This window comes from Aspergillus ochraceoroseus, assembly GCF_002846915.1.
Source record: "Aspergillus ochraceoroseus IBT 24754 chromosome Unknown P175scaffold_5, whole genome shotgun sequence".
Taxonomy (NCBI): Eukaryota; Fungi; Ascomycota; class Eurotiomycetes; order Eurotiales; family Aspergillaceae; genus Aspergillus; species Aspergillus ochraceoroseus.
Window position 1 is genome coordinate 2,020,005 of NW_024468480.1, and position 23,398 is coordinate 2,043,402.

Consider the following 23,398-nt stretch of genomic DNA (forward strand, 5'->3'; position numbering starts at 1 on the left):
ATCCTCCTAATCGTGTCCAGTGTGGCTTGACTAGCAGCAAGTGGCACCAGGATAAATGTGGCTAATGTATATTCCTTGTCCTCCGATTGGGCAAACTAACAAGCCCGGAGCCACACCCATCAGCCTCTGTGTGGCGCCAAGACAACCCAGCGCTTCCGCCTGAGGCCACTATTGCTTTTAGTGGGGCCTCACTGGAACCTATCATAAATTCTCATCCAACTATAGATTGCTAATGAACTACCTAGGTATGTAATTGTACCTACTCTGTAACTGCTCCGTATACTCCGTGCTTGGGTAGACTATGTCCAACGGCCCTCCTCGGCTGCTTTGGACTCCTCGATCCGGGTCACCCCTCCATGATTCCCTCTGTCTTCCGGTCATTGTTGGCGCTGGACTTTCTGACAAGCTGCATCTGGATTTGCATCTTGCTGTGTTCTGTAGTCATTCAGCCCATTACAATCCTGAATAGTTGTAATTATAGCACCCCCGGCTGTTTTTTATGTGGTTGCCTAGTTTTTATAACTTATTACGGAGGTCCATGTCTCCACGCCTTCATATCTCCACGACGACTCCATAACAAGGTGCTGCATATAGGAAGTTTCTGTTCCCCTCCATTGCGTTCCACTTAATATATAAAGCCCTCCTCGTCATCTGCTTTCCTTGCTAAATCCTTCTTCTTCCTTGTTTCCCCTCATTCATTCTTTGTTGTTCTATATTCTGCGTAGCCAGTGCTACCCCACCATGGCCTACTACGGACAAAGCCCCTACTACGGAGGAGGAGGGGGAGGAGGAGAGCAACCTCGTCCTTACGACCGTCCTCCATATGGCGGTCCTCAACCTAATCAACCTCCACCTAATCATTCCCAATCTAATCATCCTCCATACGACCGCCCTCCCTCCGATCGTCCTCCTTACGATCGTCCCACCTACGATAGCCGCCCTCCATACGAAAACCGCGACCAATCCTACGGCAGCCGTCCTCCATATGAAAACCGCGACCAATCCTACGGCAGCCGTCCCCCCTACGAAAACCGTGACCAATCTCACGATAGCCATCCCCCCTACCAGGAACAACGCCACGATTATCCCCAGAACTCTCGACCCCCTTACAACAATCCTCCACCATCTGCCCGTCCTCCCGCCGTTCCTCCCCCACCCCTCCCCACGGGCTGGGCTCAAGAATGGGAATCCAATGTCCGCCGTGCATTCTACGTTGAAATAGCCACGGGACGGACAGAATGGACCCTCCCAGCTGAGGTTGTTGCGGGCGGGGCCAGAGGGGGCGATTATTATCGTGGCGCCCCTCCGGTTCCTCCTCAACCTAATATGCAGGGCCAGCCTCCTTACCAGGATAATACGCAGCGGGCGGCGTATGACCAGCGAGCTTACGACCAGCAGGCCTATGAGCAGAAGATGCAGCAGGAGAAGAAGAGTGATAAGAAGAAGCTGCTTGCTGTTGGTGCGGGGGCGTTGGCCCTTGGTGTGGCCGGTGGTGCCTTTTTGGGGCATGAGATAAGTAAGTTCTCCCTCGCTTTCTGTTCCGTCTTTGGTAAATCTGGAGGAAATAAACGACTAATTTTTGACGTAGCTGAACACCATGACGAAGAGCGCGAAGAAGAGCGCGAAGAGAGACACCATCACCACTCTTCGGATGACGAGGAACGTCATTATTCCGACCATGGGGATGACTGGTAAACTGTAGATATCCTGCCTTGTGGGAGTCATTATATTGTTGTAGTTAGCAGGCTTTTCGGATCTTAGCGATATTACCTCTCTATTCTATCTATAGGGTAACTTTAGAATCACACTTAGATTTATCCGTCGCGGAATTGACTTTTATCTGAGCTTTGCCTATGATGTCATTTTATGGCCGTTTTATTCTTGTATTTAAGATCTTTCCATGAGTTCTTGATTCACTATTCCTATATTATTTCTCTCTTTCAATTAATTACACTAACATCACCTTAATGATATATATATATATATATATATATATATAAATGCCTCGATATGTACATATACACCTTGACTCCCCGTTTCAATTGCACCATCTGACCAACCTTGAGTATCAGACGATCGTTATCCAATACGACACCCTGCAAGCCTACCAGCGCCATGGCGGAAACATGGAAGAACTGTGCGTTGCAGATTCCAATCATCTACCTACTAGTGCTGTAGGTAACTGTATATTCTTGTCTAACACTACTCATGCAGAACAAAACAGTCTTTCCTGGCAAAAGGCGCTATCGAGCAGACACTCTTCATCTCCACGCGAAGTTTACCGCCAATTCATACTACTTCGTACGCATTACTATACCTTGAGAGATTATATATAAAGTGTTGCTTATATCGAGCTAGGTTCTATGCACCGGATCATGTATGTTTGGAGGACTTGACGAGGGTGAATTTGGGTGATGGGGTGAGGTTTGATATACATAAGGAGGCATAGTATAGTATGCTACCTATCAGAGGTTTTGCTTTATGTATTCCATGTTTATGGGTTGAAGGTATAGTCTTTAAGGATGCAGTACCTTGAATATCCCTATAAAACACTTCCAAAGCCTCTCTACATATTAACCTAAACTTGCAATAAGATGTCATCAGAGCTGGACAATTTAGATAGTTACTTTTGTCTGGGTGTTGACACTCTGAACCCTCTAATTAGTTAGTTGACTTGTCTTATTTCTTGCCATTATCCCTAACCAGGAGAAGGGCTTATTTTATATGCTTTGTACGCAAGATGGGACAAAGCACATGTTGTTGCCCTAATAAAGGCAGCCTGGACAGGGGATGAATCAAGAAAGATAATCTCATTGCAATTGCTTTGTTACATGAATAAAGAGGTTGTCATCATCTTGTAAATTAAAGGAGATTTCCCAACAGAAGACGGATCCATGGTCTTTGCTAAATCTATATAAGAAGGCATCTGATTCCATCTACTATGACCACCACAGTCATCTGGATTATTGCCCTACTCTGCAATCCATCAAATCCCAAGCTTTCCCACATGGCTGACAGCTACACCTTCCCTAAGTGGGATGACTTTTCCTTCCCCAGATATGCTGGGTCCAGACTGGCCTCGCAGGTCGCCCAAGTGCTTGACACAGCTGGGGTCCCGAATGTTCTCTGGGGGTCCCTTGCGATGAATGTCCTGGGGTGCCCCGAGGTAGGAGAGGTAAGTAAACCTTCCCCTTCCCCTTCCCATATCCCCCAATTCAGTGATTAGACACTAATAGAAGACCAGGACACCCAGCTGATTATTCCCGACCGCTTTGCCCAGGCCGCAACTGATGCTATATCTGTAGCTGGTCTGAATCCCTGCCCCCACGGCAGCACCTGCGGAGTCATCAAGGGCCGCGACGAGCCCTACCCAAATACCCACTTCCACATCAACGAAGACGAAGTAACCCAAACTGTTGACTTCTATAGGAAATCCTCCCTGATCTGGTCTCTCCCCGACATGAAACCCGGAAACCCATCCACCAACGACAGAACCTACATCCTCGCCAGCGATGCGCGCCACCCAGTGTCCCATATCTGGAAGGGTGGCACGTCTTGCGGCTCCGGTCCATTTCCTAATAACTTCCCTCCGGTTAAGATCCTGACGAAGATTGCGCTGGTCGAGGCGCTGATTCTCCTCTGCTGCCGGGATTTTGATTCTAGGAACCCGCAGCGCGGAGTCTGGATTGATGCGCTGTCCTCCATGGCGACCTTTGTCGTCCGTGACCCGGACCCCAAGGAGCTGGATCCTCGGTTCTCGGTCTTCTGGAAGTGTATTAAAGAACGTGAATCGAAGACCGCTTGCGATATTTTGGGGGAGTTGAGGGCGGGGTTGCTTATGGCTGGGGAGTTGCCTCCTCCTCCTAAGCGTGCTGATGATTGATCAACGTGTATGATTGCTCTTGTCTCTTGTTGCTTTTCCATTGCTTTCCTCAGCTCAGTTTGTTAGTTATTTTGCTAGTTGCTAGTTGCTAGTTGCCAGATTGCCCCAAAATAACAGCTTAGTTATATGGATTCTCAATCCTCCAAGTTATCTGCACCTCGCTATAGTAGTCGGGATTTGCGCAATAATCATAATGCAGTGAAATCATTTCCAACATAACATTTCCCCATGCAGCAATCCAAACCATCCTTGCTCATCATCCACAAACCTTCTCCACCCGCCGGCAATCCGATCCAGCTCCTCTCTCGTTGCGAACCCCTCCTCAATCGCTGTCTTCGAAAACCCGGACGACGTCACCCTATCCGCCATGGACCCTCCCCAATACCTCCGCTCGTCAGGGGTACTGTAGCACCACGTCCCTGCACTCCGCTCCACACGATCACGCGCAAACCCAGCGTCCACCGCCCAGACATGAATCATGCGCCCCGGGTGCGGATTCCCGCCCTTGGCCCGCCCCATCCGCTCCGTCAACTCAAGCCAGGACCCGATCCCTTCGTTCTCAGGGTACCACGTGAACGACGCCGACTCGCGAGCAGCAACCACGCCCCCGGCGGGTTTCGCGACGCGTCTCATCTCCCCAAGCGCCTGGACCGGGTCCGCGATGTGCTGCAGAACCTGGTGCACGTGGACAACGTCGAAGCTGTCATCGGGGAAGTCCAGCGCGTGGATGTCCCCCACGCGGAAGTCGATGTTCGTCACCCCCCTCGAGGAAGCCAGCGCGCGCGCGTGCACCAGTGGCTCAGGGACGTATTCGATTCCTGTCACGGAGCCCTGCGGAACGAGCTGCGCGAAGTCCGTTGTGATTGTGCCCGGGCCGCATCCGATATCGAGGATCCGCATGTCCGGTTTGATGTGTGGGAGGAGGTAGGCGGCGGAGTTGGAGGCCGTGCGCCAGCTGTGGGTTTGGAGGACTGAGAGCGCGTGGTTTGTTGTGTAGACTGGCATTTTGAACTCTGTATGTGTGTGTGGCTTACTCTGTTGGGTTTTTTTATTGTTGTTGTAGGAGTTGGTGTTGAGATGAGTTCACGCCTTTATATACCGGTAGGTGTGGTCGGAACTCCGAGACATGCATGTCTATAGCATCACCAGCTCAAACAGCTTATAATGTGTAAATATAGGAAGATATTAAAACAAGTAATCAGGTCTTCTCCAGAGCCATTCCGTACAATACATATCATGTATATATCATGTTAATAACGATATTTGATCATATACTGGTATCGTAGAAGAATAAGATTTTTTATCGGAACTGTCAAGTAGGGATGGTATAAATCTGTCTCCCCCCCCCGCGTTCTCGGAGTTCCGAACTCAACTTTCCCCAGCGTCAAGGATGGCATCACCTCGATACACAGCAAGAACTCCAAGAAGGAAATGCAGCGCCCCGCCACGCAAAAAAGCATGCGGGAGTTGCACAAAATCTAAAGTCCGATGCGATCTCGAAAGACCCGCCTGTTCCCGGTGCAGATCGTTGCGTCGCGTCTGCCAGTACGCAACTCCGAGCTCTATTCCTCCACTTGCAACCCAGCACGAATCCACCCAGGGAGAGGGAGAAGAAGGAGAGCCCATAACTCCATGGATAAGCTCTTCAATTCTCGAGGCTGTGCAGCTAGATCCGGGGCTGGAAGCTGCAATCCCTCCTATCAGACCCGCAGATGACGGGCTGGATTTCACAAAAGTCGACCTCGTTCCTAGCCAGAATGCAGAGAATATTCGAGATCGATGGCTGAGACCGTACATTCTCCCCCCACCAGGACAAGAGGAGACTCCAAAGCTGTATAACCCCTTTACACTACAGTATATATCAAGGGTCTTGAGCACCTATCCCCATGTGATGCTAAAGGATGGCGATGTCCCGCCTATTATTCACCGCTGCCAGGTTTCTGGGCCCACAATGCCTGTTGCACTGGCCAATTGTTATAGCCTGGTACGGATGTGCATTCAAGCGGCCCCGGGCAGTGAGATGATGGTGGTGAGTACTGTTGAGAAAGAAATGGAACGACTGGCAATTGAGGTATGCATTCTTTTATATATATATATATACAAGGCTAATATACATCTAGACCTCTGGGCTCTACGACATTGAGCTTTTATCCGCTTTCCAAGCATACCTTCTTTATTCCATCATGCTGTATTTTTCACTACCTAGCGGAAGTTCCGCGGTAAATGACAAGACCATGATCACTCTCATGGAGATGGCCTTCCGGACCGCACGGAATGGTCTATTCAGCGCATCTGAAATATCGCATAGTCGACCTACTTGGGAATCATGGATTGTAGCCTCCACGAAACGTCGAGCCATCTTTACCATGTATCTGTTTAGTAGCGTGTATAACGCGGACCGATCACTCCCGAACTTCATTGCAGATGAACTCAGGGGAGTGTATGTGCCGGAAGGTAAATCCCTCTGGGAGGCTAGTGACCGCAAACTCTGGATGCGTGAGTATGATCGGCATCTGCTCAGCTGGGAAGACGGGATGTTCGAGATCTCAGAGCTATGGAAGTCGCCAGAGACTGGCTCGGCCGTACGACGAAAGCGAATTGAGCGATGGTTACGGACGGTGGACGAGTATGGGATGATGTTATTTGCAGTGTGTGCTCATATACATGGATGCTAACAGTTGTATTGAAGTTCCAAGAGTGAACCAAGTCAGGTTTAATTCAATGTACATTTTAGACTATATTAATTTGGAATAAGTGATTCCACGAGCCATCTTTGAGACCAGCAAGACTAGCCCTTGCTAGGGTAGTGATGTAGCAGGTATGAGTGCTATTCAGACTATGAATAGTAAACGTATCTAGGATTGAAGGGACCATTATCTTGCTTGGACCTTTGACCGCAGAAGAACAGTAAGGAATGAGAAAGGGTGGATATAATATCCACTTCTTTTGGATTCGAGTCTGCTGTACAGACTTCATTGCAACATACTTATTGTTTCGTCATATAGTGGAATAGGAGCCATGTCCCAGTATGAACTACTTGATGTCGACCCCGAAAGCGATCTCCAATTTGTACGGGATGATAGCCCCTGGCCGATAGTTCTCAAGTCTTTCAACCCCCTCAAGAGTCTCATAGATTTGAGTACTAGATCATCTTCAGTGGCAATTCTTTTGAACGTGGTGGCGGCAGCGGGCTTGGTTGCGATGGATCAGCATGCGCGGCTTAAGGACAGGAGAATCACTTTTGATGAACAGGTGTGACTTATATCAAGTGGATAATTCGAACGAGAGGAAGTTTCAACAGAAAAATGGGACGATTCCTTTATCCTGCGAGTTGACTTGTTAACGCGAGAGGCATCATTTTGGCCAGAGCCAAGTGGACACACTCCGTGAAGCCACTAGCACTTTTGCAGAAGATGATTGGTTATTATGATGCATTGAAATTCCGCACCCGAGGGACAGATCTGTGCTAAAATCTCTGGAATGAGACGATAACAGTGCTGGGGACAATCCGGGTACATAAGGCAAAGCAAGACTTTCACAACAGTGTAGAACTGTTCTATAGGGCGCCTCTATGACTGCTCGAAGCGGCCTGGAAGCAGGCGGGCGGATTTTACACAAATCCATACCCAGTCCCTTGAATTCAGGACTGAGCATTCAAATACAGGTAGCCTTTGGTCGGTGGTGCGTATACAAGCACAAGGTTTATATCCTGCATTCATTCCGCATAGTAAACCGTAATGCGTTTTATTTCTCGCGCTATTCTAAGACCCGTATCAGGTCCGTCTATATGCATTGTGAATCCCAGCTCAGCTTAATAACTGCTTTGGTTATTCCAGTACGTCGTGCCGGATTGAATCTCTTCTCCCTGAGTACCAAACTCCCACCCCAGTTTCAATTGGACCCATTGCATCAGATGGCTGGCGACCTTGATGTGTCCAATGTCAGTGGGATGGTTCAACGGGGCGATGTCGTTGTGTTGGAGGATGCCTCTGGTATCGAAGTAATGCACGAATCCCGCTTTCTGAAAATGCGCCTGGACTTGCTGAACCGCGGATTGATACATTGGTCTTTGGATGTATGTATCTCTGGACCGCTCAAAGTTGCCCCAAAGAGACTATAACAAGAGGTTAGACAGACAGCCCTGGCTTCTAGAGTTGGACGCTTTCTATTTCTCATTACATACCATGAGGACAACCTGCGCCTCGGGCCACACTTTGTGCACAGTGTTTATCAGCTCCACGTAGCTTGAGACGAAGTGGTCTCCCGGGATCTCATTCGGGTATCTGGCATCATTTGTACCCAGATCAATCACAGCCAAGTCAGCCGATTGCTGAGAAGTGAAGTTCCATGGCTCAGGGTTGTCTCCATAGGCGGTTTGGGCACGGACTCCTACGTCGGATGTGTAATACCATGCATATGTCTGGAACTGGGGTTAAAAGCTCTGCAAAAGGCTGTTGAATGGAAGGGACAATAATACCATGCCACGACTGCTCCCGTTATAACATTCTCTGTCTACAAGACAGATCCCGGGATATGCCTGACGTGCCGTTAGTGAGTGCGATTTAGAATCCAAAGTTTGGGATCGTACAGTGATAGAATATTCGACGTTTCCCAGGCCCGCTGCAAAGCCAAATGCCCATCCAGAAAGTCCTTCATAGGTACCATGCATTCCACTTGCCAGGCTTTGGTTGTTAGACCAAAGAAAATTTCGAGCAATTTCAAGAACTTACGAATCCCCGATTATCTCGACACTCTTCTTCAAATTGGGAACGGCAACAAGCTTAGAGCCTTCCGTGACCGAGATACCGGTTATTTGGACTGTGTAGGATATCAGCAGACGGACTCTTTCTTTGCAATGCTTGTACTTATCCGTAGCCCCAATTTGTCACTGAAGCGTGTCAGTCAGCAACCAGGTCAAGAGAACCAGAAGAGCGCGTACCTCGTAACTCGAATGTCTTATTCTGAGCCTGATCGGTCTCATTTAATCCAGGAGTCCACGGCCCAATGAATTGGCAGGTTGAATCAGCCGTTACATTCGAGAACTGCCAATTCATTCCTCCCAGTCTGTGGTGGTAGCCATTAGTCCTATCACACGACACATCAAGCAAACTCCCTTCTTACCTATATGCAACGAGAACGCCGTCGCTGGTGTTTTGTCCAAAGCCAATTGCAAGCTGGATGGGTTTAGTTTCAGGGCTGTGCTTGCAATGTAAATGGATTTGCATACCTTCTCGCCGGTAAACGCGAACTTAATACCTGGGACTCTGCACAGGTTAGTGCATGCATAATAATACCTAGAAGCCTAACAATTCTCACATACGACCACCCTAGACAGACATTTAGTTAGCCTGAGAATAGAGCGCTAGAGGCGAAACTGACAAGACGTATAGTAGCTATCCCACCGGCCTTTGTATGAGATCTCTGGTGCATCGCGAGTATAGTTTCTCCAATTCCCATCAAGCTCAATAGTCACAGCTTGGCCGGGATATGGATTCTCTCGGACCTGGCCGTTTTGGAGAATTGTTGCAGATACCCATTGAGACCATGAGATGAACGCGAGAAGCAGCAATGCTAACATATTTCTTTATTCAAACTTGTTTGAACACTCCTTCATATATGCCGATGCTTGCGAATACAGTGTTGTCGTCGTTTCCCAGACTATCTTGAGACATATGCCAAAATAGATCCGCAATCTGTAGCTCGCTCCTTCCTTGATGATTCGGACTCTCTTGAGGTAGCCAAAAGTAATTCAATTCTTTAAAAACCGTCCCCTTTTGTTCTTCATGCACCCGAGTTCCTGACAAGATGCTGTATGAGGCGCAAAGGGCGGAAGCAGTTGATAGTTCCGCTCTATGATTCATTACCGGATTCGCGGATGTTACTCTACTGTACCGGCCGGAGCCTGGTTCCTCATTGACGAGGGTAAATATTTATGTCAGGGCTCGGGGTATAAATATATTAAATTATAATTTTATACCTGCATTGTTAAGGTGTCTTCCCTTGACTGGCTGCATCATTTATTATCCAACTTCCAACGATAACAGTGAATGATCAAAGCTCTCTTCACTTATGTTTATTGGTATTTGGGCATTCTTTATCTAGAAAGCTACTAGCCTGGAGTCCAAGAATACATCTTTGGGTACAAAACTGCACAGGACCCTGCTGGGTATTGTGAACATCTGATTGATTGATCGGTTGACTCGAGATCAGCAGCTCGATCCCGATCCTTCTCCACGCGTTCCTATTCGCCTTCCGCCTCTTTTCTTACTGGACCTTTCTTTTGCGCTCCTCCACTTTGAAAGAGTGATTGTTGGTGATGGAAGCCTATATAATTCCCTATGGATACTGTGTAAGACCCAAAATCCGACCTTGGTCATGTTCAATGAGTGTGATTGACAATATAAAATGGCATCTTTCTTATTTCCCTTTCCCTAAACCACCTAACCCCCCCCCCCCCCCCTGAACGAGGTTCTCTCTGCAAGCACAATGGCAAGACAGCCAAGGACAACTTCTTCCAGCATTCCTTCTTCCCCTTCGTCGAACTCCTACACGTAACCTGAAGAGTCCTTCGAAAGTTTGATAGTGAACATGCGAGATCCGCTTCTGGGCGTGGGATTGGTTTAGCTGACCCCCTAAGTAGACGTTGAAAGATGGCGGAAGGTAAAGCTTGCGTTGGAAGAATGAAAGGCGCGGAGTGCAATACGTTGGGCTGGAGGTTACTTGCTGTCCCGCCGCCAGGGTGAATTTGGATGCAGAAATGGTGCCCATTTGTCCCAAGAGTACTCTAATATCTTTGATATTAATGAGGGATATTCCCTGAAGATAGGTAGAGACGAACGCTTTTGAAGAAATGAAAGACGCGATAGGGTCCTTGTAGTACCGAGGCGTCAGGATCTTCAGTGTTGTTCGTGTCTAATAGTTCCAGGTCCATGATTCTATTAAACAGACCAAAAAAAGCATGAAGATAGGGAACCCGCCTCTTAAGCCATGTTGGACCATAGTTATTTCTTGAACTGCGTTATTTATCATCGGGAAAGACGCCACTTAGCGCTAACTATAATGTCTGGTGATCGGTTTCATAGGCTTTTTCTCATTGGGCTCGCAACGGCGTGTTTAATATGCCAAACTCGACCAGGAACTAGTATGTAAAGGCTGCATCCAGCAACTGCCCAACTTGCCTGGCCGGGCACGTACGACGTTCTCAGGAGCAGTCCGAAACTCCACCGCCTCAAACTCCACGACCTCCCCTCCTCGTGTCCTGAACTTTAATAAAACTTCTCGGGAACTCTTTCACCAGACTAGACCGTCATATTCTACGTGCTTTCCTCGGTTCGATTACGCTCGCTTGTTGTGATCTGCCCCCCCCCCCCGACCAACCAGCAGGAAAGCATGCCACTCTTATCCCTTCCGTATGAACTACTGCAATTGATAGTCGAGTATCTAGACGCCCAGAGAGACTTGAATGCACTTGTAAGAACTGGCCACGCTCTCTACGATAACTTTAACGGGTATCTCTACCGTTGCAATGCAAGGCGCTTCAACCGGACCGCGTTACTTTGGGCTGTGCGACACGGCCACGAAGGCACCCTGGAGAAATCACTCCGTGAAGAACCATATACCGAGATACGAGATGAAAGCCGTCTCACGCCTCTATTGCTTTCCGTCAAACTCGACCGCCTGGGGATCTTCCACCGCCTTCTTACAATGCCCGGCGTGGATCTCGAGGCGAGAGACTTGGTTGGACGCACGCCCATTGCGAATGCAGCATACCTAGGGCGCGAAGAAATGGTTCGACTGTTGCTTGCGAATAGCGCGGACCGCGAAAGCAAAGACTCCGATAATCAAACCCCCCTGGCACTGGCAGCTTGCGAGGGCCGGGGAAGGATACTGAAGCTGCTCCTGGACAATGGCGCCGCCTTGGAAAGTAAAGACCGCCTGGGCCAGACAGCCGTCTCGTGGGCCGCTGAATGCGGACAACTTGCATCCGTTCAACTCCTGCTGGCAAGGGGCGCGGCCGTGGAAACGAGGGATAGCAGCGGGCGAACCCCGTTATCGCTGGCCGCAATGAGAGGCCATGATGCCGTTATGAAGACGCTGCTTGATGCGGGGGCCGATCCCGATTCCATGAGCGACAATGGGTGGACCCCAATATTTTGGGCGGCGTTCTACGCCCACGAAACTGTAGTCGCACTTCTGCTTGAGGTTGGAGTTGACCCGGCCTCCAGGGACAGCCGTGGCTTGACGCCAGAGTATCTGGCAAGAAATACGCGTGGAAGTGAAGCCCGAGGTACAGCAGTGGCGAATTTACTTGTGAGAAAGGCTGGCCGGAGTTTTATGCAGCCAGCGTTTCGCATGATACCAGGTTGAAGTGCTAGGCAGTGAAGGGGATGAATGATGCCGTTGTCTGCGTGTTGACAAAATGAAAAAAAAAATTAATATGGAATTCTATCTTCTGGCCTTTACAAAGCTGGGTTCAATCAGGGAGTAATCAGTCAGAGAATTCTATAGCTATACTATGGGTGACAAGGAATAGGTCCAGTCTCTTGGGATTTGATACACAAAACATAGCTAGCGAAGTGAATGTTATTAGGTTAACTCGGGGAAAATATAAATGGTTATTATTCTTGACCGGTTGCAAGGAACAGGCCAAATTATTCATGGGCCAGTCCCTGCATAGTAGGCATCCCATGAGAACCAGTCGAACATGCCATCGAACGCCCGCCTGCGAGTCTGAGAGCTCCTCCTTCCATGACTGTCTCTATCGCCTGCAGATCCCTGACCTCCAAGGTCAAACATTGGCCACGACGCGTCAATGTCAGTAGGCAGCCATTCTAGATAGCTAGCAACATCTGGATCGCTCATATCACCATTAGACAGCGCTTCGCGAGCGTGTCCGTAGCCGGTAGCGATCTCGTTCATTGTCTGCGGATCGCAGCGCCGTGATGTCGCCTTGTTAGCCCCGTCAAGGTGCGGCATATCATGGGTTTCTAAAGATCTATCAAAATTGCTACCAGTGTCAGTCGAAGCATGATGACTGGCCTGGAGTTGTGCCAGTTCAAGGAAACCAGCCGCGACGTGCTGCAATCTGGAACAGATCGGAGCAAGCAAGCGCATCTGCGTCCGCATATTTGCGAAATAAGCCACAGTAGTGGCTAACAGAGCGAGATCTTGTTCGATTGTCGCTGGCGTGGAAGAGTTCTTGCGGTTGACGATGTTTTCGAATACCACGAAGAAAGGAGTGAAGGGATAATAGAGCAGTTGCCTTGACCATCAATATCAGTTGCTGAACACTTGGCAAGACAGTGGGGGAAGGATATCTCGCGGTCACATACCAGACGACTCCGTTATAGAAGGAACTCCAATTCGAGACCATAGAAGTTAGGAGGGAGATAGCCTCGCGAGCAGATGAGAGGCGGAGTTCTGAGTAGGCCTTGTCGCCTTTCAGCAGGATAATGAGGACGTGCAAATACTGGATCTTGATGCTGCTGATTCCTAGTGTCATCTCTCGAGACTGCCTGGAATTCGCCGGAACCCTCTCACGATTCATAGTTTCTGTCAGGGCCTGGTAAAACGAGTCAGGAAAGCCTCGGGTGTAGTAGGGTCAGGTAGATCAGGAGAAGGGAATCAACCTGGTTTGTTTCCCTATACCAAGTATCGAGCTTGTGCCAAATATCTCTCTTCTCTGTGACCGACCCGCTGGTAGCGAGTAAATCTAATATAATCCCCGTTAATCTGGCGAATTCAAGATACTTCATGAAGACTTGAGCGCCAAATTTGGACTCTTCCGAAGCGGCTTGTCCGTTTCCCGAGTCCGCTGTTTGATGGGGATGGAATCTCCGTAAGAAATTAGGGTCTGGAAGTGGAACATCGCTATACAATGCTGTTGGAAGAAGCGCTGGACGGCCAAATGCTAGCGAGCAAGATTTCTCGATCATGAAAATGAGCCAGAAAAGGCACAGTCGCTGTTGCTGTCGCGACTCTGAGAGCTGGGGAGCAGGTGCATGCAGCCCCAGAGCCTCCGCCTGCCGACAAGCATGCCCCAGCAGCATCCACGATAAATGGGGGGCGGCATAGTCCTCGCCATGAATGGCCAGCAGCAGTAGTGCCTGTACGTTAGATTCGCGTGGTTCCATGAATATGCTACTGTCATTGAGCGCTAGCCGTGCGTTATGGCGAAATCTGGCGGTCTCCTCGCCTTCACCCTGCTCTGCCGAAACAAGCGAAAGCAGGAGGTAGTTAAAGTGTACTATCCATGCCCTTTCCTGGACATTTTGCGGTTCAAACACAATCTTCCGTATGATATCATCCGATGGCGTCTTGAAGAATGGCTCCCCCAGCTCGGAATGTTCCAAGAATTCTAGTAAAGGACGAATTTAGTTTCTTGGGTTATTTGACGGGGATGGATGCGGCTTTACTGCTAATCAACTGGTATCCTGCTGGTCTTGACGGCACATAAAAACCTGCATTACTTTCCCCTCCACGTAGATCGACTTGCGATGTGGTCAGGCTATTGGAGAGATCCTGTAAGCCCGAGTAGGCGTTTTGGCGAGTGACATTCCCCGGTTGGTGACGGCTTGCCTCAATGTTAGCCGGCGTCTCCCTCAAAAAGGAGAAAGAATGCGACTGTCCAAGGTAAAGCCTTGAACCAGCTGGGTTGCTCTCCACTCTTACTGGCTGCAGAGCCAGATTTGATTGTTGATTACGACCAGTTGTCGAGGACGCAGGGGAGATGTCCTGCAAAGCGCAATTGACCGAGTGAGCCAACTGTTGCACCGTCTTCTCAAGGTGCTGCAAGCGGTTCTCGATATCGCCTTGCGTCTCGAGGCTTCTGGCAGAAAAAAGTTCAGTCAATCTCCTCCGTATGAATTTCGCGATGTTGGAATCTCACGCATCATTGATTTTTGGCAGGCCCAAAGACGATATGTCACGCGAATACTCACAGCGACTCGGCCATGGTTTGCAAGTGCTGCACTTCGGTAGCTCCCGGGAACATCTACAAAAAGGTTAAACGAATTATTTTTTTTTTCCCTAGACCCTAAAGCAAGAGAAGTACTTGAGCTTTTTCAGTCGGCAAAAGTCACACTATGCCCGTTAGTGAAGCCGCGCTAATCATGGGCTTGAGGGCATTGCCACCTACCGCGAATCGAGCAAGCTCCCTTCTTACCATGGACGACATACTTGCCTCCATCAGCAAGGACCTCCGGACTCATCCGGCGCATAAGAGCGAAATGAATCCCTTATCCGATGGTGGTGTTGTATTGTATTATGCGAAAAACATAGGGACTGCGAGGGAAATGGCCTACGTCGTCCGAATGTGAAGAACCTGATAGGCTCAGTCCGGAAGCTCCGCGCTGAACCAATGAAAATGGTCATTATCAGAGTGGGCCGCTCTGCAAGTACTATGAAAAGGAAACACGAGGATTGGAGAAATGTATCCTATGTCTATCCAAGCTCGGAAACAGATCCGAAAGCTGTCCGGTCATGTCCAATAGAGTCTCGTATCAAAGGGCTTGCTTCTCCAGTACTGCGCGGGAGATGGTACGTCTGTGAGCTAACCGCAGATTCCAATGGACCCCCATTTGACTATAAAAGGATTTGTTCTGTCTGGGCGTATTCTTGATTGTCTCTGTATGTCAGACATCTTCTTTCTTCCATTCTATTAGCTCAGAGCATACATTAAGCCCGTGCTCAGAATGGAGCAATCGCCATCTATCGCGATCATTGGAGGTGGTCCCAGTGGGCTGCTATTCGCCCGGTTACTCGAGCTGAACGGCATCAGCGACTATGTCGTTTTTGAACGTGATCAGTCCAGCGAACAACCGGGCCGGTGGCAGCAAGGGGGCACACTTGACCTGCATGGGCCCTCCGGACAGCTTGCACTCAAACGGGCCGAATTGTTTGAGAAATTCAGCCATGATTTTGCTCGATGGGATGCCTCAAGTGTTCGCATTGTTAACCCAGCTGGGGCCACAGTGGCTCTCCTTGGGGAGAACCGCAACGCCCCTGAAATCGATCGTCTCCAGCTGCGTCAGCTCTTGCTCGATTCAATCCCTGCGCATAAGATCCTCTGGGGCCACGCTGTGAAGTCCATTGAGAGGAAGGAGGAGAGCGACAGCGAGAGAAAGGACAATGGGTGTATTGTTCATTTTGTTAATGGTGAATCCGCGAGCGGCTTCCGTCTTCTTGTTGGCGCTGATGGAGCCTGGAGTAAGGTTCGTTCTTTGGTAAGTGTGCTTGCGATACTTGATCGTTCCGCGTAATGTTTTCTTGCTTCGGAGCATACATAGCCACTAATAGTTTGATGTGTAGCTCACAGCAGCAAAACCAGTATATTCTGGCAAGATGTTCATTGAGGGCTACTTATCACACGACAACCAGAGCTATACGGCGGCTAGGGAAATGGCAGGCGCAGGAAACATGATGGCAATGGGTCACCACAAGAAAATCGCGGTCCAGCAGGTCGCTGACGGCACGTATCGCGTATACTTTGGGCTATGTGTTCCAGAAAGCTTCTATGACCACCGGGACTCAAGTGGAGAAGTGAGTGCGAGCTGTGAATCCAGTAAATCCGAAACCCTACGCCGCCTGTTATTATCCTCAAACGACTTCTATGCGAGCTGGGCGCCAGGGCTCAGAAGATTTATCGAGAACTCCGAAGGTCCCTTCCGCGCTTGGCCGCTATATCGCATGGAACCGGAGGCAGTCAGTTGGGAGCGGAACATAGCTCCCGCGGTAACATTATTAGGAGATGCAGCCCACGTTTCGACCCCATTTGTTGGCGAGGGAGTTAACTGTAGCATGAATGACGCCGTTGTGCTTGCAGATTATCTGGTAGCGCACCTGGGAAAAGGTGCAATCCTTGCCAACGTTGAGGAGGCAGCGTTAGAAACGGTTCTCGCTTCGTATGAAGAAGACATGTTTGTCAGGGGCCGGGACTTAATTCGGCGCAGCATGGAAATCGAAGAAAGAATATTTGCTGATGACGCTGTTACATTGCTTTTAGAGCTCTTTAATGGCGGTATCGAGAAGTCAGGATATGTAAATCCGGCCCAGCAGAACTAAGAAGACTTAGGAGAGAGGGATGCGTTCATTTTTTCCCCATAACTTTCTCGTCTCTAGGAAATATTGTACTCGGATGTATAGAGCACTGCTATCCTCTTAAACCCTTACCCCGAAGGTGTGTTTTGTCTTGATCACCAGTAGTTTCGGTGTCTAATATTGCTTCATGTCATATCTGTAATGATTCACTTCATATAGGGATTGAGCTCGTAAAATACACTATATATATTAGGTGAACCTCCCTAGCTTATATCTCTAGAGTGACATCTCAAATGAACCCATGTATATACTCCACGATGTGATTTCTATACTTGTCAGCCGTTTTGTGTGAAAGCTTCCCCCCCCGGACTGCGCCAGGTAGAATAGAGGCAATAGAGAAAGAAATACACAGATAGAGAAAGAAATGAATTTCAATAGTTTAGCCATCGAGGCATATTTGCGAGCACGCCGTGTTTCCCCGCAAACTGATCTATCCTGGAATACCCACTGCGCCATAATCCGCCCTGGTATTTATTCCCATGTCGTTAAACTCGTAACAATCACTTCAGAACCTCCACAACAATGTTAGAACCCAGGGGCCGTATTTATATTGGGAAACCGTTCGAAAGATCCCCTTTGGTTCCATGAATCTTCCATCTCGACGAAGTATGGTTGGCTATTTTCTGCAGCCGGGGGCACTCCGACGCCATATCCCATCGATGAAGACTCACAGCCAACCATATCTGAGCTGGCGGTCCCGTTTAAGAGTTGTGGCGGCCAGTAGCCCGCAAGTTGGCCGGACACATCAGGTTGGACGAAAGGTAGGGGAGCGTCGAAGTCGAGATTATTCATAGGCATGTCTGGAATGGTGGCCATGTAGTCCATGGCAGACAACTGAGGTGTCGATGAGAGAGAGCAATAGGAATATGCATCCTGACTGGCCTCGCGACTAGTCTGGCCATTCTGGATCGTAGGGTTCGAGGTTGGGGGAAGTTTGGTTCGAGGTACATCGAGCAACGAAGAATCACAGCAGGGCCGAACAGGTACTGCCTCGGTAATCCTCCGGCTTAATATCGTGTATCTGAGGTGACGTGCCTACATTTAAACCTCTGTTCATAGTGAAATAGAATGGGTGTGATGGGCTTACTGGTTCTTGATGTTGTTTGCCGATCGAGTCGGGAAATGGTACTTTTGAATGTCCTTCCAACTGCTTCCGTGTGTCTTGACTGCTGCTAAAAGTAGTTGATTCTGTTTTCCATCAATGTTTGGCTCTTCCTGTTGTTGATTTTGGGTTTCGTTGCATACCTCATGGTCTGTCCACGGACTCCTCTCTAGCTCCGGATTCAGGCAGTGGTGCCAGCGCTTAGAACACTCTATATATACTGTCTGAGTGGCATGGACTTCAAGGGGGGTATGATGGTCAGGTTGACTTACGGTCTGCGTTCCTCGTCTCCATCTTTTGCGCTATCATGGCCCATCTGTAATTATATCTCTCGACTAGAGCCGTTAACCTTTCATCTTCTTCTGGGGTCCAAGATCCCTATAGCAATCGATTAGAACCCAAGATACCCATGTTGAGTCAAATGAACTAACTACCTTTCGCAGTCCTCCTGTGAATCGGTTGTAGTATCGTTTCCGGCAGTCTTTATTACTCCGTCCAGGAATCTGTCGGGCGATTTCGTTCCAGTTGACCTTTCGACATTTGCCGGTAGGCACTATCGCTGTCTGTCAGTGATTCATCATTCCCTCTTCCAGCGAGGAAGACGATTTGAATACCCTTTTCCTGTATCTGATAGAGTTCCCAGAGAAGGGTATCCTCCGTAGCGGTCCAACGTCTGCGTGCTTCTCCCATCTTGTCAGATTTAAATCGGATCCGGCCGTTAAGTACAGTGCAGTTGGATCAGACAGGAAAGTCAAGCTTTGATAATGTGAAGATTTAGTGAAAAGATGAGCCCATGCTGGAATTAAAAGGATTGCTCGAACTTGACCGTCGGTCAGACTAGACTGCGCCACGCTCTCAGCAATAGAGCAGGATCATTAAAATCATGCATAGCGCAAATCATCTGAGCCATTTACGAACTCTTAGCAGTCGAGTTGCGACCTTACGAGAGGAGAGAAGTAAACTGTTCTGTCTGGGCGCCGGCAGGCAGAGATCCCCACCTTCACAAGACCCCGATAATGTGTGCCCGTTGTTGCGTTTCACTCGTCCATTGGACCTCTTTACGAAGGAGAATTCTGGAGATATCTGGAGAAACCAACATCGTGTCAGCTCTTACTTGATCAGCCGCAGCAGCGGAAGATCCTCACGTAAGGCCGGCCACGCTCGCATGGCAAGACAATGTTTGTTAGAATTTTCTACACATAATCGCCCGGTAAAATCCAAGAAGTCGGAGGGTCTCCCAGTCCGGGCCAGGGAGCCAGGGAGCCAGGGAGCCTGCAACTCAAGCGACTGCAAGTATCGACGTTAGTCCTGGTACGGCTGAAACGGCGTGCATAAGACGATAAGAGTGCGCGTCGAGAATACCTCATTCGGAGAACGGCTGGACTCGCATACAAGGGAATTTCTTGCCTTGGCAATGCACCCCTACCATTACCCTTGACAAATTGTCTCAGGTTGTGGGCTGAGTCGAGAGATGTCCTGCTCTGAGTGCTTGAAAAGCTTTTATGCCAGCGGAGAGTTGGTGCAGATCGCTGCTCTACATGCCTCCTTGATTGGTGTACTCGAATACCGCCAGGTTTAACTGGACTAACTCGAAGGGACCCTATAAGACTGTTTAGGGTATTAATAGGTGACACGGTCAGGGAGATCAGGACCTCCCCCCCCCCCCCCCCTCCCTCCCCTTCTACTTCTGTATCGGTGGCCGCAACGTGGGCTCATCTTGCTGGAATGTGTACCGAACGTTGATCAGTGGAAGACCCCCGTAGAAGGTTAATTTGAGTTCTCAACTTCCTTGTATTTAGGTATAACAGGGCAGATTTGAAGGGGTCCCCTTTTTTTTGGGGTTTCCCTGGTCTGGTGAATCTTCGGGCATGCAAAGAATGATGCTTAGTCTTGACCATATTGGTTACTCAATACAGTCTAGTTGTCGCAATACCCTAGGTCTGTATGTATACTCGAATACTACACCAGGAGGAGCCACAACGTCACTTTTGCCCCTTGCCCAGGAAAATGACCCCATTTAATCTCCCAATGAAGCCCGGTCTTTATCCGCTTGCTATCCACGGCACTAACAGACAGTTGTATTTCGATCAGATGGCATACGGCTCGAAATTCCCTTGCCGCGTCAATCGCAGATATCACTAATCCCGTCATCTCGCATCCAGAATTCTTCAATGTCGATTTGTCCGGGCCAATTGACAAAGATATTTGCATCTAAGCTTTAAGTCATGGAGTCTATATTTAGAACCGCTCTGGTTGTGGCGATTCTGATTAGCAACACCACCTGTGCATTTCCCCGAAAGCACAACAGTCGAAATATGAATATGGGTAGAGACGGAAGTATCTTCCGCTGGGGGTATTTACTCGATCGAAAATCCTGTGAAGCTGGCTGGCTGGCACTGTTTTTTTTACTGGAATTTGAGACCACTCGCTGCTACGCTGTGCAACCAGAGGGTGGCCCAGCGAAAGGGATTATCACACAGAGGCTTGCTAGATGAGAGCTGAGGGTTTCCTTCGTGTGGTGACACACCCCTTGACACAAATTACCAATCCTTCTTGTATATCCCTTGAGTTGACTGACTCCCTCCAAGCGGGATAAATACCCATTTATCCATCTTTGTTATTACGCTCCACTGCTTGGCTTCGGCTGTACGGAGTACCGCTGGAAGTGGCCAAACAGCAAGAATTTCGAACAATCTTCTGATCTAGCATTCGTCTTGAGGACGATAGTCAGGTATTTCCATTCTGAAAACATTTGCCTTCAAACCTGAATCACACCCATGTCACCAGCCGAAGTCTCTTCTTGCCTGGAGCAATTAATACACCACACTGCTGGAAAATGGAGTTAGAGTACAGAACGATACCATAGGATTAATATGACTATTGTTTGAGAATGTTTACAGCAAGGTATCCATTTAGCTGAGCATGGGTAGAAGAGGAAACTGTCCCTGTTTACGTTGTCTATCAGCCGGTCACGATTGGTCTAGTGCTATCCTCTCTATGCCCTAGTCTCATCTCAAGCAAAAGAAACAACATACAAGTTTTTTACTGCTCGTGTATGAGCGAGATATTCTAACTCAAGCAAAGTAGGCTCCGCCCACCCGCAACAGTCTCTATATTCATATTCTCTGCTTCTGCTCGACAATAGCCCGAGCAACGATAAACACGATGCTATATTGCATGTAGCGCAATAGAAGGGTATGAAAGGGCAAGATAAATCCTCCCCAGCCAGAAAATATTTACGCTTCAGAGACCTATCATGATACTGATACCTTTTAAGGTTAGCAACACCTCGTGCCGAGCAGCTTCATCGAGCCTCATCTGCCTCTCTCCGTCGATCTCGATATTCAGCCCTATCCGTACGGTGTCGTTGTTGGCACGCCAGCAAATCCTGTTTCACCCGGCCAGTTTGGATTTCGCAAGGTTTCGGCCGAAGCAAATAAAATTGTGAAGGGGTATTGAAAAGGTATGGAAAAGTCGAGGCTAGGATCGCCAGCACGTTTCTGACCAAAATTTCGGTTCCTGAGTATAGGTAGGTAGGCTCCACCTCAAGGATAGGTTCATTTTACGCGGGGAAAGGAAATCCAACGACACGGAATGGAACATCTCTCCAGGGGTCATTTAATTCGACTAGGTGTTGTTGTATCCACATGGGTTCCTTCACTTGCCTGGGTTGTTAAACAGCGTACTATTGGAATTGGCGTGGTTTCGCAAAGAAGACCGAGATAATCGAGGTAGGTCTCTATGGACAATATTTCCTCTGAAATAGCACAGAAAGTCTATCCCACATTCTAGGGGCCCCTCAATTATGCGGGCGAGCCGCATGATGGGCTTTTGACCGCTGCGTATAAGTCGTATGACTTCAAAAATGCCTGTTCAGGGTGCGATCAGCAACAACTCAACTATTCTCACGGAAACCTGAACTACCCCCGGATACTAGGTAGCCAAACATCGTATCTGGATTGGGTATAGAGTAGCTTCGGTTTCAAAGCAAACGGACTTTGGACTTTTGCTGATTCATCGCGTATTCCTACATTCCACATGGGATATCCTAACGCAATGAAAGTATAGTAGGTCGTCGTATCGAATCAACCCACGGCGCAGGCATGCTGCCTCGCTTGCAGATGCCTCCGCGAAACGCCAACCACTAGCATCATCCATAACCAATAAAAAAAAAAAACAGCTTTGCTTACTCCCGCGTTGGTGAATTCCAACTCCTGTCGGCATGTCAACATTGAATACCTGGTAACGCTTGCTCGACCCGAACACGAATTGCCAGACCTTGAGAATCAGCACTATCGTTCTGAAAGAAGTCGAGGGCTTCGCATAAGTGTAACAACCACATGTACCTGGTTGAGCGGGGCGTATGTTTCCATATGATGTCTGGTTAGGGCTGTTCCCGAGAAACTCAACTCCGGTTTACGACACGAAGGATCCACGCGCTTAAAGAAGTCAATTTGTAGGGCCCAAAAGTAGCCATATCGTTACCCTTTACCAAGACTTCGAGCACGCTTACTAGAATATTCTATTTTCTATTTTCTCCGGATTGAGTCTTTGTGGGATGGGGTGCAGTTTTATCTGGCTGATTGAGACCTCCACTACATTATGATTTACTATCGACCGCACAGGTCGATATTCACCACCAAGACTATAAACCAACGTGAATGAACAATAGCAAAGGTTATTTTTATTTGGTGATTTCAAGCTCGTTTATTCGAAGTGGAAGTGCCCAAGCCAGAGAGAGATTTTCAACATAAACTTCTACAGTACAAGATACTATGGCAAATATCATTTTCGACGGGCTTCTCAAGATTCTTCCTAGTTCATTTTACACCTGGCTTCAAAGCGGACGTAACTGAATCCAAGAACGTGAATTGCATCAACATATAAGTCCACGGGTTCCAGACGGTAAAGGCAGGGGAAGTGCTCGTTCTGAACCTCTCCCGAAACGCCTCGAAGAGAGCATGATCGAGAGAGCGAATCAAACACCCCGCTAAACAAGACAAGAATATGAAAATCAAGTCCGGTTTCAGACACTCCGGGACTTCAATTTCAAATATTGGATAGTGTATGCTGTGCCTAGTAGGGTACTACAAAACACGCTCTTCTAGAGTCACGGGGGGGCATCGAACCGTTTCAAAGCGCGAGAAAAGGAAAACACGCCTTGACAACGGCCTTGAAGATCCTATCTCTCTCTCTCTCCAAACATGAGTTGAATGAAATTCAAATCAGGCACGTTGCTTCCTCGGTAGGCATCACCCTACGAGGTCCATACTGTCTACATATCTTTGGCTGTATCGGCCGCTTTACATGCGGGT

The 23,398-nt window shown here is 48.7% G+C and overlaps 11 protein-coding genes across 11 annotated transcripts; 6 read left to right on the forward strand and 5 right to left on the reverse strand.

The window, feature by feature from the left end:
• Positions 1 to 269: 269 nt before the first annotated feature.
• P175DRAFT_0524564 (WW domain protein) lies at positions 270 to 1,695 on the forward strand (the record flags this gene model as incomplete). The annotated part of the gene is made up of 2 exons (XM_040899374.1): positions 270 to 1,516; positions 1,589 to 1,695. The coding sequence occupies exons 1-2, from the start codon at positions 742 to 744 to the stop codon at positions 1,693 to 1,695; spliced, it is 882 nt and encodes a 293-aa protein (XP_040751712.1). The 5' UTR covers positions 270 to 741.
• Positions 1,696 to 1,977: 282 nt separating this feature from the next.
• Positions 1,978 to 2,831, forward strand: P175DRAFT_0461032 (uncharacterized protein). Its single transcript, XM_040894751.1, has 4 exons — positions 1,978 to 2,012; positions 2,073 to 2,137; positions 2,215 to 2,301; positions 2,359 to 2,831. Exons 1-4 carry the CDS (start codon positions 2,001 to 2,003, stop codon positions 2,447 to 2,449), a joined length of 255 nt encoding a protein of 84 aa, XP_040751713.1. The 5' UTR covers positions 1,978 to 2,000; the 3' UTR covers positions 2,450 to 2,831.
• A 176-nt stretch (positions 2,832 to 3,007) lies between these two features.
• On the forward strand, positions 3,008 to 3,883 carry P175DRAFT_0481567 (uncharacterized protein; the record flags this gene model as incomplete). Its single annotated transcript, XM_040895466.1, has 2 exons — positions 3,008 to 3,175; positions 3,245 to 3,883. The coding sequence occupies 2 exons, from the start codon at positions 3,008 to 3,010 to the stop codon at positions 3,881 to 3,883; spliced, it is 807 nt and encodes a 268-aa protein (XP_040751714.1).
• Positions 3,884 to 3,915: 32 nt separating this feature from the next.
• P175DRAFT_0502464 (class I SAM-dependent methyltransferase) lies at positions 3,916 to 4,931 on the reverse strand. Its single transcript, XM_040897387.1, has one exon. It carries the CDS (start codon positions 4,886 to 4,888, stop codon positions 4,088 to 4,090), a length of 801 nt encoding a protein of 266 aa, XP_040751715.1. The 5' UTR covers positions 4,889 to 4,931; the 3' UTR covers positions 3,916 to 4,087.
• Positions 4,932 to 5,261: 330 nt separating this feature from the next.
• Positions 5,262 to 6,606, forward strand: P175DRAFT_0481575 (Zn(II)2Cys6 transcription factor domain-containing protein). Its single transcript, XM_040895467.1, has 2 exons — positions 5,262 to 5,954; positions 6,004 to 6,606. Exons 1-2 carry the CDS (start codon positions 5,274 to 5,276, stop codon positions 6,556 to 6,558), a joined length of 1,236 nt encoding a protein of 411 aa, XP_040751716.1. The 5' UTR covers positions 5,262 to 5,273; the 3' UTR covers positions 6,559 to 6,606.
• Positions 6,607 to 6,901: 295 nt separating this feature from the next.
• Positions 6,902 to 7,313, forward strand: P175DRAFT_0533321 (uncharacterized protein; the record flags this gene model as incomplete). The annotated part of the gene is made up of 2 exons (XM_040900044.1): positions 6,902 to 7,135; positions 7,233 to 7,313. The coding sequence occupies 2 exons, from the start codon at positions 6,902 to 6,904 to the stop codon at positions 7,311 to 7,313; spliced, it is 315 nt and encodes a 104-aa protein (XP_040751717.1).
• A 381-nt stretch (positions 7,314 to 7,694) lies between these two features.
• P175DRAFT_0510240 (SGNH/GDSL hydrolase family protein) lies at positions 7,695 to 9,461 on the reverse strand (the record flags this gene model as incomplete). Its single annotated transcript, XM_040898497.1, has 10 exons — positions 7,695 to 7,997; positions 8,067 to 8,303; positions 8,361 to 8,420; positions 8,472 to 8,565; positions 8,614 to 8,701; positions 8,823 to 8,947; positions 9,005 to 9,057; positions 9,111 to 9,147; positions 9,204 to 9,210; positions 9,263 to 9,461. 10 exons carry the CDS (start codon positions 9,459 to 9,461, stop codon positions 7,695 to 7,697), a joined length of 1,203 nt encoding a protein of 400 aa, XP_040751718.1.
• P175DRAFT_0502465 (uncharacterized protein) lies at positions 9,263 to 9,749 on the reverse strand. The gene has a single exon (XM_040897388.1). The coding sequence runs from the start codon at positions 9,742 to 9,744 to the stop codon at positions 9,472 to 9,474; it is 273 nt and encodes a 90-aa protein (XP_040751719.1). The 5' UTR covers positions 9,745 to 9,749; the 3' UTR covers positions 9,263 to 9,471.
• A 2,789-nt stretch (positions 9,750 to 12,538) lies between these two features.
• On the reverse strand, positions 12,539 to 15,102 carry P175DRAFT_0510242 (fungal specific transcription factor domain-containing protein; the record flags this gene model as incomplete). Its single annotated transcript, XM_040898498.1, has 7 exons — positions 12,539 to 13,145; positions 13,216 to 13,445; positions 13,513 to 14,145; positions 14,170 to 14,240; positions 14,299 to 14,711; positions 14,802 to 14,876; positions 15,062 to 15,102. The coding sequence occupies 7 exons, from the start codon at positions 15,100 to 15,102 to the stop codon at positions 12,539 to 12,541; spliced, it is 2,070 nt and encodes a 689-aa protein (XP_040751720.1).
• A 474-nt stretch (positions 15,103 to 15,576) lies between these two features.
• Positions 15,577 to 16,945, forward strand: P175DRAFT_0481585 (FAD-dependent oxidoreductase; the record flags this gene model as incomplete). The annotated part of the gene is made up of 2 exons (XM_040895468.1): positions 15,577 to 16,107; positions 16,193 to 16,945. The coding sequence occupies 2 exons, from the start codon at positions 15,577 to 15,579 to the stop codon at positions 16,943 to 16,945; spliced, it is 1,284 nt and encodes a 427-aa protein (XP_040751721.1).
• Positions 16,946 to 17,139: 194 nt separating this feature from the next.
• P175DRAFT_0461054 (SANT/Myb-like DNA-binding domain-containing protein) lies at positions 17,140 to 18,841 on the reverse strand. Its single transcript, XM_040894752.1, has 6 exons — positions 18,698 to 18,841; positions 18,518 to 18,636; positions 18,356 to 18,461; positions 18,227 to 18,294; positions 18,069 to 18,169; positions 17,140 to 18,002 (listed from the first exon to the last, which is right to left on the reverse strand). The coding sequence occupies exons 1-6, from the start codon at positions 18,771 to 18,773 to the stop codon at positions 17,507 to 17,509; spliced, it is 966 nt and encodes a 321-aa protein (XP_040751722.1). The 5' UTR covers positions 18,774 to 18,841; the 3' UTR covers positions 17,140 to 17,506.
• Between the last annotated feature and the right edge of the window lie 4,557 nt (positions 18,842 to 23,398).

Coding starts and splice junctions, on each gene's coding strand:
- P175DRAFT_0481575 (XM_040895467.1), top strand. CDS start 5,274: ATGGCATCACCTCGATACACAGCAAGAACTCCAAGAAGGAAATGCAGC. Junction 5,955..6,003: donor TGGAACGACTGGCAATTGAG/GTATGCATTCTT, acceptor ATATACATCTAG/ACCTCTGGGCTCTACGACAT.
- P175DRAFT_0461032 (XM_040894751.1), top strand. Junction 2,138..2,214: donor GGCGGAAACATGGAAGAACT/GTGCGTTGCAGA, acceptor CTACTCATGCAG/AACAAAACAGTCTTTCCTGG. Junction 2,302..2,358: donor CCGCCAATTCATACTACTTC/GTACGCATTACT, acceptor ATATCGAGCTAG/GTTCTATGCACCGGATCATG.
- P175DRAFT_0461054 (XM_040894752.1), bottom strand. CDS start 18,773: ATGGGAGAAGCACGCAGACGTTGGACCGCTACGGAGGATACCCTTCTC. Junction 18,637..18,697: donor CTATCAGATACAGGAAAAGG/GTATTCAAATCG, acceptor AGACAGCGATAG/TGCCTACCGGCAAATGTCGA. Junction 18,003..18,068: donor GCAAACAACATCAAGAACCA/GTAAGCCCATCA, acceptor ACGTCACCTCAG/ATACACGATATTAAGCCGGA.
- P175DRAFT_0502464 (XM_040897387.1), bottom strand. CDS start 4,888: ATGCCAGTCTACACAACAAACCACGCGCTCTCAGTCCTCCAAACCCAC.
- P175DRAFT_0502465 (XM_040897388.1), bottom strand. CDS start 9,744: ATGAATCATAGAGCGGAACTATCAACTGCTTCCGCCCTTTGCGCCTCA.